The sequence below is a fragment of the Candoia aspera genome, chromosome 3 (genome assembly GCF_035149785.1).
Source record: "Candoia aspera isolate rCanAsp1 chromosome 3, rCanAsp1.hap2, whole genome shotgun sequence".
NCBI lineage: Eukaryota > Metazoa > Chordata > Lepidosauria > Squamata > Boidae > Candoia > Candoia aspera.
The window spans coordinates 56,289,932-56,302,402 of NC_086155.1; the positions used below are offsets into that span (position 1 = coordinate 56,289,932).

At 36.1% G+C, this 12,471-nt stretch overlaps 1 protein-coding gene across 2 annotated transcripts in view; it reads left to right on the forward strand.

Moving 5' to 3' along the window:
• Positions 1-12,471, forward strand: part of ST3GAL3 (ST3 beta-galactoside alpha-2,3-sialyltransferase 3) — a 260,656-nt gene that overhangs the window by 103,661 nt on the left and 144,524 nt on the right. For both annotated transcript variants that reach the window (XM_063297799.1, XM_063297800.1), the window contains one exon: positions 6,729-6,771. In XM_063297799.1, the coding sequence (XP_063153869.1) occupies positions 6,729-6,771 (43 nt within the window). The remainder of the gene's footprint in view (positions 1-6,728; positions 6,772-12,471) is intronic.

The following is a 12,471-nucleotide window of genomic DNA, read 5'->3' on the forward strand; positions in this document are numbered from 1 at the left end:
ATCAAAGAAATTATAGGACTGTCTATGGAACAGTTATAAATTATTACTAGCGGCATACTGAGATGGTGAGCAGTGTCCATGCGCTCATTAGGAGTTAAGCCTGACTCAGTGCGATCTAACTAATTCCCTGTCATCCAGTGATTCAGTGTTTATTTCTTTCCAGAAAGAGCTCATAGTGTTATTTTGCATCCTTTATTGCCTGTTTGCTCCCAGGCCCCAGTGTTTAAACTTTTAAAGTACAATGTGGTTTGGTATATAGTTCTTAGCTGAGAAACCATCTTCTATGTGATTTTCTCACCACAAACCATTCACTGAACTTATTGAGGAAGACTTTCCTGTGTTGCCATCAGGTCATTGATGATCTGGAGATAAGCCTTCTCTGTCACTACCCCAGGTCTCTGGAATGCGGTCCCTGCTCAGTTGTGAGCTTTGATTTCTTTGTTGGCTTAAATTGTATTGAAATACAATTCTTTTAAACTTTGGTTATTTTTATTCTGATCTTAATGCTGATTTTGATGTTTAATGTTTGATACATTGCTCATATTTTATTATAAACCACTAAGAGACTTCAATAATCTGTAATATAAAAAGTAGGGATGTGCAGTGCTTCAGATTCAGTTGCAAAGAGCTATTTTAAATAGACAGAAAACAGCACCTCCCTGTTAAAGGAGCCAAATCTGTTTCCAGGGTCTGCAGCTGCATGGTCCTGAAAAAGATATTGATGCTTGAGTGGGTTCCATAGAGGATCTGTGTTTGCACTTCCTCAAAATCAAATCCAAAGTATTGCACAGCCTAACAAAAAGGTTTATTTCAGTAATAAATAATTCATGACTATCTGAACATCAGAGTTATTTAAAGTATTCAAAGAGGTGGGAGTTAAGCAATTCTGAGCCCCTGACTTTACTGCCAGATTCACACTGTTGCTTAACGTGCAAATCTACTTATCTTCCATTTACCTTGATGCTTTTTCAGTTATGGCTCCCATGTGCTTGGAGAAGTCCTGTAATCTTTATCCAAACATGAAAAGATGCATCATTTTTTCAGTTTCCTTGCTGAATTGTCTATCAATAAATAGAATAGTCCAAATGTTACAATTGCTTTTGCAAACTTGAAAATATCAAGCAAATAGATCAATGTTGTGCAACAGAACAAGTCAAATATTTCCATAATAAGTACTTGTAGTATGCAAATATATTTATATTTCCATGTTTATATTTGCATGGTACACAAAAAGTTCCTGAGCACCAAAAAGCAAGCATCTTTTCTTCCTTTACTGAGGTAGAAATGATTGGCTTCTCATGAAGGAATGTTGTCAGGCAGGCACTGAAGCTGTTATATTGATTTGTTGGTTTAACTTATATATACAGTGCTTCATAATTATTCTTGAAAAGTATAGTTGTTTTTGTGGTTTATCCTTTGAGGAATGCACCCGAGAGAAGATTTAGTTTTCTTCTCTCTGTGTAAATACGTAGATGCAGCTGGAATATGTGAAGGTGGACACATTACCCATATATCTACTCTTTCTGCTCTGTTGACTCTTTGGGTGGTCTGTTGGGAACACAGCAATTAGTCTAACCATTTTTCACAAGGTTGTCCAGCAGCTAGGTTGATTCTAGATGCTCAGAGGAAAACACCGTAATTATGCCAGTGTTTAGTTTGGCACAAAAAATGTATAGCTTATTGAGCCCACTGTGCTCAGCTGTTAGTCTCTGTGTGTGTTTTTTGTTGTACATTTATTATTGAATTGTTATCAGTTATAATGAGCTTTTTTGAATTACTTCCCTACCCTGTTGAATAGTGTGTGTGTGTGTGTGTGTGTAACCTCTTTTGACCTAAGGGCTGATGTGATTTCTGGAATTAAAGTTAATTTTTTTTTCTTGCAAAAGGTGATATTTTGCTTCATTCAATACCAAATCAATTAAAGAGGCCTTCGTGCCACACTGTTTTCCCCTAATTCAGCCATCTGCAATGGCTTTTGCTGGCTGAGATAATGGGTACTATAGTCTAAAACATATAAAAGGCAGTAAATTGGAAAAGCCTGTGCTGTTTAAATAATCAGCACTGCTAGTTTACTTTCAGTTGGGTTAGTTCTAGCTCCCTCCAGGAAATAAAGCCAGACTGCTCACTTGAGGGAATGATATTAAAGGCAAAACTGAAATACTTTGGCCACATCATGAGAAGACAGGACACCCTGGAGAAGATGCTGATGCTAGGGAGAGTGGAAGGCAAAAGGAAGAGGGGCCGACCAAGGGCAAGATGGATGGATGATATTCTAGAGGTGACGGACTCGTCCCTGGGGGAGCTGGGGGTGTTGACGACTGACAGGAAGCTCTGGCGTGGGCTGGTCCATGAAGTCACGAAGAGTCGGAAGCGACTAAACGAATAAACAACAACAGTTCTAGCTCATGTCTCTTTCACACACAATTTGAATAAAATTCTTCCCTGATCAGCTACTGTTCTGGAATAACAAATTTAGGCTACTGAGGCTTTGGGTTCCCTTAAGTTCAGCATCCAGGAGAGCAAGGATTTGTCAATTGACCACAACATTTTTTTCCCTTTTTCCTAAAACTTTTCCTTTTAGTAAAGTTTTAAAAATAAGGATAAAAACAAATACAAACTAATATAAAGGAAGAATACAAACTAATATAACTAATATAAGGAAGAAAAAAAGAAAAAGAAAGAAATCAAAGAGAAACCTGAAAATGGAGGAAAGAAATAAAAAGTAAAAGAATAATAAAAAAAGAAAGGAAAGGGAAAAAATACGGAGAAGCAGCTTCTGATCTTCTTTACAGCAGTTATAACTACAATTATAAATTTATCTCTTTCTCTAAAGTTACATCATGACTCTCTTCTTTTTATAATCTATCCTGTCTAATCATCAAAACCATAAATCATAGGTTCATTCTGTTTTATGCAAAAAGTCCATAAGGGGTTTCCAGTCAGCAATAAACGTATATATTTTTACTCTGATCAAAGAAATCAGTTTGGCCATCTCAGCAAGTTCAATCATCTTCACCAACCATTTCTCCATTGTAGGTATTGCTGAATCTTTCCATCTTTGTGTATACAGTAACGTTGCTGCAATTATCATATACAAAAACAAAGTTCCATGACTTTTTTCCAATTGTTTGTCCACCAGTCCCAAAAGAAAGACCTCTGGTCTCAATTATATATTTATCTTTCAAATCCTCTGAATCAGTGTATGTATTTTAATCCAAAATTTTCTAGCTTTTTTACTTGTCCATCAAGCATGATAAAATGTCCCTTGTTCACATTTCTAACATAAATTTGAAGTGCCTTTATATTTTCTAGACAATTTCTCTGGTGTCATATACCAACAGTACATCATTTTATAAAAATTCTCTTTAAGATTGTAACATAATGTAAATTTCAATCCTTTCAACCACATATTTTCCCATTGTTCAATCTGTATATTATAACCAAATAATATACAGACTGAACCCACTTTTAGCCCACTTCATCATACATTCTTTCACTTTTTCTTTTTCAAATTTCAGTAAAAATTTATACATTTTAGCAATTACATGTTCATTTGTATACAATTCTGTTTCAAGCTCAGTCTTACAGTGTTCAAAACCATAAACTCTTTTGTCTACTTTAAATCTTTCTAATAACTGTGAATAAGAAAACCATTGGCAACTCTATCCTTCTGCCACCAGTTCTTCTCTTGATTTTATTTTATATTCCCCTTGACAAAATTCTAGTATCTCACAATAAGTTAGCCATTTGTGTTTGCCTATTATTTCTTGTTTATAAAATGTTTCTTGCCACCCAAATCTCAGGTCATGTCCTTCTAATTCCAACAGCCTTCTATTTCTTGGCAGTATCCACTCTTTCATCCAAACCAAACAGCAAGCTGCAAAATGCAATTTCAAATCAGGCAAACCCAATCCTCCTCTTTCCTTGCATCTTGTAACACCTTATATTTAACTGGTGTTTTTTTTTCCTTGACACACAAATTTAGATATATCCTTTTGCCACTGTTTAAATGGTGCATCAGTTGTCAAAACAGGTATTGTCTGAAACAAAAATATCATTCTAGGCAAGACATTCATTTTTATCACAGAAATTCTCCCCAGCAATGAGAATTGTAGTTTTTCCCATTTTAACATGTCTTTTTAAAGTTCATTCCATGTCTTAACATAGTAATTTTGAAATAACTTACAATTAATATTTGTTATAGTGATACCCAGGTATTTTACTTTCTTCTCAATCTTAAAACCCGTTTTATTTATCAGTTCAGTTTGATCCTCTATTTTCATGTTTTTTGTTAACATCTTTTTCTTCTGTTTGTTGATCTTAAAACCTGCTAATATACCAAATTCTTTTAGTTTTCCCATTAATGTTTCAATTCCCTTTAAAGGATCTTCCAAAACCAACATCAAGTCATCTGCAAAAGCCCTTAACATTTCTTTTTTAATCTTTACTCCCACAATCCTCTTGTCTTATATCTCTATTCAGTATTTCAAGAACCCAAATAAACAAGGGAGAACTTTTCTTAATCTATACCTAGAAAGCAAAAATTTCAGCTAGATAAGTAACGTTTTTCATTAATGGAGTAAAATCTCTCTCAAAACATGTATACCTTCTGAATTTGTATGGATGTTATGAGGGCTGACCCACCTAGTTTTAAATGTGTAATTTGGTGTTAAATCCATGTAATAATAGGATATTTTACAGACAATTTCAAATTCATCAAATTGGACATTAATAAAATAAAGTTCAACATAGGTGGAGAAACATCCTATTTTACTTACTGACTACAATCACTTTTCAATATGATTAAAAAATGATTAGTGTTTACAAAATTCAAAACAGGAATGGAACTTTATCAATAGAGGCTATACGTTTAAAACTAAATTTACAAAAGTTACGCAAATTTTATAATTTGTTAAGTTAACGAATATTGAACCTTGTATTATAGAATTTATTCTGTAATCCTTTTAAATAAATGCATATATCAACAATAATACTGCTTTTATTTTGAAAATATCATTTCTTCCTATAGCTGTTCCAGGTGAAAAAATAGGTTCTTCAGTAATGAGCATAGTTGTTTGGTTTTTTGGGGGAGAATAATGTAAGTTGGTTGCAATTTTGTTGGCTTTTATTTATGACTGAAAGAGGTTTTAGAACTCATCTTGCATAACAGAGGCTACCTGCTTATTTATATTACATATAATATATATTACATGTTAATACATATAACAGCCATATGTTTCTCCCAAAAAATATTTGAGATCTCCATCCACGCATATCCTCATCTCTTTGGGCTTGTTGTGAATTCCATCGTCAGGAGATGCAAGCAGCAGATTCGGTAATACTTGTCAGTCAAAGATTTGATTTCAGAATGCTCAGGACTTCCATTCTCAGCTGTTACATTTATCGTATGCTCTTAGAGACAAGGCTACACCTTGCCTTTTTTGGACTTGATGTTGGTGGCCTGGGAATCAGTTCAATTGCTACCTGACTGTTCTATCTCTGAGCATAGATATATTTGGGGGAGAGGGGGAGGACAAAGGGAAGCAAATTAAAACACATACTTGCATCAAGCACATATCATTTGGATGTCTTCGTGGCTTGCTACAGATGTCCATACATGGATAATATGGAGCTGGAGTGAAGGTGGATAGAAGAATCTACCACATTTGCGGTCAGTCTAGTACATTAACAATTCTGTTAATTTTTTTTTCAGTTATGATCCAAAAGAAAGCCTACAGCAATTGGTGTAGTGGGCATATAATTGTATAAATAGAATGAATACGTAAGTTTAAAATATGTGTCCTAATATAAACCAAACTGAACGCTATTGATATTTTCAAGTTTTAAAATAAAATTGTATTTATTGATTTCTATATTGGTGGGTACTGGAAGTAATGGAATTCATTTGAAAACTGAGTTGGAGTGTTGGTGAAGAAATGTAAATACAGTCTGTGGATTATGCACCAACACTTAAAGAAATGAAATCAAATAGCTGGACTGCTTCCATTTCTATTTGGCCAGAATCCAATTTAAAATCTTTGTTAAATCAAAGTCTGCCATAGGGAACAAGGTGGAAAGCTGTCAGCAAACATGCAACAATCTTCTTCTGTATCCTTTCTTAGTCAAAAGGCAGTGATTGCATGGATTTAATTACAGTACTTTATAATTCTGCTTTATTATTGGATAACATCCACTCCCATCATAAACTTTTTTATGAAGTCTTGTAGTATATTATTGAGGAAACATATTTTGTAGTTTTGATTTTTAAAATTACCTGTTTGCCAATAATAATAGTAGGAATTGCAAAATATGTTGCCACACAATGAATTAGCATGGTTCAGAGAACTTGTAAGATATAGGATAACTTATAGTCTAGATCTGTTTCTCAGCCTCAGCAGCTTTAAGATGTGTGGACTTCAACTCCGAGAATTCTGGGAGTTGAAGTCTACATATAAAATTGCTGAGGTTGAGAAACACTGGTCTAGATTAAGTTGAGGGAGGTATATTTCAAAAACAGGATAAGTTTTTATTTTAGAAATTTAATAATGGAAGTCACAGAACTCTGTTTAACAAGATAGTTGATTAATTAATCTTTTCTTTCCTCACTTTATTGACGATGTTGTCACTTCCAGGTTAGAAATGTTTGTATCATTTATGAAAGGCTCTCTTTTTGTGATGGGTAACTAATGAGGCTACTAAATTACATGAAATCTGCTTTTGTCTTTCAGAATATGACAAACTAGGATTTCTTCTGAAGTTGGATTCCAAACTGTGAGTAGAATGATAAAAGGCTTTATTTTGATCTGGCATTATCAGTTTCCTTTGGGGACAAAATGAATTTTGGTCCTGGGTATGCAATAATATTAGTATAATATAATATTATACCAATATACAATATTATTCAATAGCAAGGACTAAAATTTATTATAACATTAGTCGCTTCTTAATATGGTTTTAATCTTAGTCAACAAAAAGGATTCAAAATAAACCATCAAGAGCAGCACAAGAGAATTTTCATTGCAGTCCATTTCAGATCTACTCAGAAATAAAATCAGAGTGAGATAATATGAATTTTAAACTTATGTATACTTAGGAGCTTTTTCAACATCAGTGTACAATGAAAATAATGTATTCTGGTCCACACATTACAGGAAGCCATGATTTAATCAGTTATAAACCATGATTTGTAAACTACAGTGGCTATGTTCATGCAGCACACTAAGACAGAACTACATTATAGCTTGCTGGTGATTAATTAATGGAATTTATTGTACATAAATTATAGAGAGTACTTCTTGTCTTGCAGGCAAAATATTGTTAACATTCCTGCTGCCATATTGCTGAATTCCTTACTATCTGAAATTTGCTTGTCCCTGATAGTTGTAGTTTTTCAATGTTAGGTAAAATCTTGGTTTTTCCTATGCCTTGATTTAACATATTTCTGATATTTGTTTTTTTTTTACTTTTGTTTACATAGTATTTTAAATGTTGTAATTAATATATATTTTAATAGCCATTTTGGGTGACCTTATGGAACAGGAAAAGCAGGATAGTATTATTTTAAGTAACTTGTAAAACATTTCAGAGATGTCCATGGGGGCTAAAAAAAGTAACAAAGGTAGTTGTACCTGTGTGGCCGAAGCTCGCGCTCCTTTTTTTATGTGCGTCACATGTGCAACTCATATAAGCAAAGGAGTGAGGATTTGATCAAGTAGTTGTGGTTTCCATCTTGACTTTTTTAAACCCCTGTGAACTCCCTTAAATCATATGTGTACACCAGCCTTTCTCAATCTTTTGACCCTGGAGGAACCCCTGCACATTCAGGCTCAAATATAGTGTTGTATATATGCATTAACAGTGTTCTTAAACTGAAAATGAAGAATAAAACTTACCTCTTTAATGTGAAGTTGCCCGAATTTGAAATATTCTTTAAAATAAATCGTGATCTCCCAGGGAACCCCTAGTGACCTCTCTTGGAACCCTAGGGTTTCATGGAACCCTGGTTGAGAAACCCTGGTGTACACTGTGGGAAAAAGCAAAAGTAATAAGGACATACCGATTATTTAAAAAAACACTGAGATAGATACAAGGGAAATTGGCAGAATTAAACTTGCTCAGGCGATTTCTGAATGTTAGTAGATTTCCTAATTTGTGAGTATTTGTCCTGTGCTCAAGGTGGTGTGAAATAATGGGTGTAATATTACACTGTTTTTGTTGCTGCATTTCAGGCAGTATTATTGGTGGCAGACCGATAAAGTAATTATGAAATGAAGACTAGATTGAAATAAGTAATAGAGAGTGATAGGCTTCAGAAAAATTAGCTATATTACTCTGTAGCAGCAAAACACTGCCAGAAACTGTGGCACTGTGAGCTTTGCTGGCTAGTTTGTGGCATGAGGCAGAAACCATTTTCATTAGATACATTTTTCTGAGGCAGCCTTTCTCAACTGGAATTCTGCAGAACCTCTGGGCTTCCATAAGAGATTGTGACTGGAAAAAAAAACCATCATTTTTTTGAACTGCACACAACACACAATGCTAGCACTCATAGTGGTGGGAGTCTTTATGCGCTGTGTCTCAGCTGCCGGCCTGCTGCTTGGCTGTTGTAAACGTAAAACATGGATTATGTAGGTTAGAAGTGAATTGTATTGTGAAGTTTTTATATTTTTTGCAATTTTAATGCAGGGGTTACATCAAGGGTAACCTGAAAATTACATCAAGAGTTCCTCCAGGATAAAAAGGTTAAGAAAGGCTGAGGAGTATGTATGCTTGTGGATTAAGATACCAGCATTTTGTATTTAAGTTCTTGATTTAATCATCCTATTACATTAGTGTCCCTCAATAGTCTTCTAATGGTTTTTATCTCAATTTTTAAATGCACATTTCCTCTTCTTAGGTCTCATTACTTAGGTCTAGTAAAATATCAAGGCTGGGACCCAGCCTTTGGTGTATAGAGCAGTGGTTATTCAACTTGAGCTTGGCTCCTGGTGACTACATAGACATATCCATGTAGTTTCTTAGCAACAACGTGGAAGTGGATTTTGGGGAATTTCTTCTCAGCTTCCACTTTGACCTGCAGCCTTGAGATTTTTCATCCAAATGCTCACTTACTAGTTTTCAAGATGACTCAGAGTCAGTTATGTGTTGTCACCTTCTACAGTCATGCATATTATTGTAACATAGTCTTTTTGCTTGAAGAATCTATTTGGGCTTGTGAAATGTTTTGGGAAGGCACATATAGGAAATAGTGGGACATAGAAGGGAAAGTGGATTGGCTGTGCAACCACACTTTCAGTTTGTATCTGCTTCCCTCCCACTACTAGCATATTGTGCTTCAGTCTGGCAAATGCGGCTCAAGGCTCTGAAGAAAAAATAAAGTAAATCCCACAAGTCAAACATTTACTGTCTTCTGATATATAGATGGAGAGACTTGAGTAACCCTTTTAAGCAGTGGTGCACTCGGGAGGTGAGGGCAATCTGACCTAAGGGCAAGCAATAAGGGGGGTTCTGCCAAACATGACAAGGAGGCTATAGGAGTCAGCTGTTGATGGTCAATGCAAGGGGAAAATGTGCTTTCAAGTCAGTTTGACTCCTGTCCTCTGAAGGTTTCTTAGCAACATTTTTTGGAAGGGGCTTGTCCTTGCCTTTTTTCTAGGGCTGAGAGAGAATGACTGGCCCAAAAACACCCAGCTGGTTTTGTACCCAAGGCAGGCAGGACTAGAACTCACAGTCCCCCCATTTTTAACCTGCTGCCTTAACTACACCAAACTGGCTCTTGGCAACAGAGGAGTGGGGGTGTTAAAAATTATTTGCTCCAGGTGTCAAATACGTTAGGTATGCCACTGCTTGTAAGAAAGGCTGCTGGCATATTTGCTGCTCCTGTAATTTCAAGCGCTAACCTTAAAAAGCTGCCTCCAGCAGAGAAACTGTCTTTGCTTCTGAAGTCATTAATCCATCTAACTGGTTCAAAGTCTTATCTCCAGATACGTTTTTCTATTGAAATAAAACTAGTTGCCGCCTGAAACTTGCCTGACTCTGTAATGACTGAACATCCAGTGTTATGAGAGATTCAGCCAAAATTACAGTACAGATGTCAGGAATTGGAATTTGAGTTTTTGACTTCAGGAGATAATAAATGTTGATGTGTATCATTTATTTATTTAGTTATCTGACAAATGAATATCCTGTCAAATGGCTTGGGTAGCTTACAGAAACATTAAAATTAGCATTTTACACTGATAACTTTCATTAATCATGTTCTGCAAAATAAGTTGGCAAACAAACAAACAAAGAAATATGGATAAAAGGACATGTTCTGAACCCCTTCACAGCCTCCACAATATTGGACTTTGTTCAACAATGTAGGATGCTCTGCCAATAATATAAAACTTCATCTCATTTTAAAAATTCTATCCTAGCTTTTTAAAAGGTGGCTGACAACAACAACAAAAAGAAAATATTTATGAAAATAATAGTTTGGAAAGTTACATACAAGTATCTAAGTAAAACAAGTTAGAATATTTATTTTATTGATGCTGTTTAGGTATAAGCTTGTCTTGAGGACTGGCTTTCATATTAACTTACAGTATTTTGTTAATTTGCTTTGATAATTCTTTTAAATTCAGGCATCCAAACAGCATGGCTTATATAGGTGAGCAGTTGAGTTCTCAAATTAAATTATTCAAATTCATCCAATGAATTGAGGAATTAAAGGTCAAGGATCTATGATAAACTCAACAGTTCAAATACAATTGGAAAAAATGATGTGAATATATATGGACTTTATATTTGCTTGGAATGAGATACAGGCTTTGTTTTGTTTTGTTTTTTCTCCATAATGGGGTAGTAGAAATAATTATATCAAACTATTATTCCTACATATTTTAAAAATATTTCCATCAAAGTAGAAAATATTTAGACATCAGTTATCTGTGTAGAACACTTAGCAGCTACTTAACATTGCGTCAAAACAAGATGGTAAAATCAGCACTACTTATGTTTTTATGTGTATGTAGAGAGAAGTTTCACAGAACTTCTCCAGGGAAGAAATTATGTTCCTTCAGAAATGGAATTGAGCTTGCCGGAAGGTCAGCGGTTCGAATCCGCGTGATGGGGTGAGCTCCTGTTGCTAGTCCCAGCTCCTGCCAACCTAGCAGTTCGAAAACATGCAAATGTGAGTAGATTAATAGGTACCACTTCGGCGGGCAGGTAACGGCGTTCCGTTTAGTCATGCCGGCCACATGACCACGGAAGTGTCTACGGACAAATGCCAGCTCTTCGGCTTTGAAACGGAGATGAGCACCGCCCCCTAGAGTCGGACACGACTGGACTTAATGTCAAGGGAAACCTTTACCCTTAAAGTCAGAGAACAGATTAAAATTTAAGTTCCCTGGAGTTTAATAAAGAATGTAATCCTTGAGCAAGGAAGTATTCAGAGTGAACAATATCTATGCATGTTGCTGCATGAATATTATGTCCAGGCTGAAGACTTTGGTGACAGATACAATTTCATTATGTGTTGTTATATAGAGATGTTTGTCACTGTGAAGTTCTGCTCCTGATATGTAATCAGGGCTGGCTTTAGACTAAGGCCAAGTAGGCACTGGCTTGGGTGCCATTGGCACTCCTCTTTCCAAATCATTCTAAAAATGCAAATCTTCACATTGGTGGGAGGTGGTGCCATCAGTCAGTGTGGCCTAAGGTGGCCATATGTGCTGGTACTGTCTGTAACAGTAAATGTACAAATGGTGGAACATCTATCCTTGGTGAATTTGGTAAAATAGGGCAAGGGAATTCACTTACTGTTCCCTAGCTCTGTTAAGGAATTGTTAGAAGTTTCTGGACTTGATCAATCTTCTAAGTGTATTTTGCTCAGGCGTGAATACGTTTTTAATGAACATCGGATATGTATAAAATAAAATCCGTTCTTACCCCTATGGGTGGTATGTGTCTTCCTCAAGCTTGGGTCCTCTACCAGAGACCTGGGAGACCTGTGTGTGAGGTTTGAGCCCGCTTCTGATTCTGAAAACAAAACCTATCCGGAGTCAGAAGGGGAAAATGAAATTCACCAGGAGAGATTTGGAGAAGCTGAACCAGGAAGTGACCCAGCAGAGGAGTGAGAGAGACTGAGACTCCTCAGTCTCAGGAGAATTTGCAAATGTGGATTGGACAAACTCTGGAGGGGGATTTGAATTCCCCAATCAGTGCTCGAGACAGGAGAGCTGAGAAGTGCGTGAACCAGAAGGCAGCTTGATTGGCTGCAGGAGAGAAAAGGCGCAGAAGGGATCTCTTTAAAAGGCAGGAGCACGAGGAGCAAGCTGCTGAAGACAACTGATCCTTCAAGCTCACAGCGTTTGCGGAAGAGCCATTATCTGTGTCAGAAGCCTTGCCTGTAGCCAGAGTGGAACCAGCGCCAGTGTCTTCTACCACCACAGAACCATCTTCTGCACAAGCCACTCCAGTCAAGCCTCT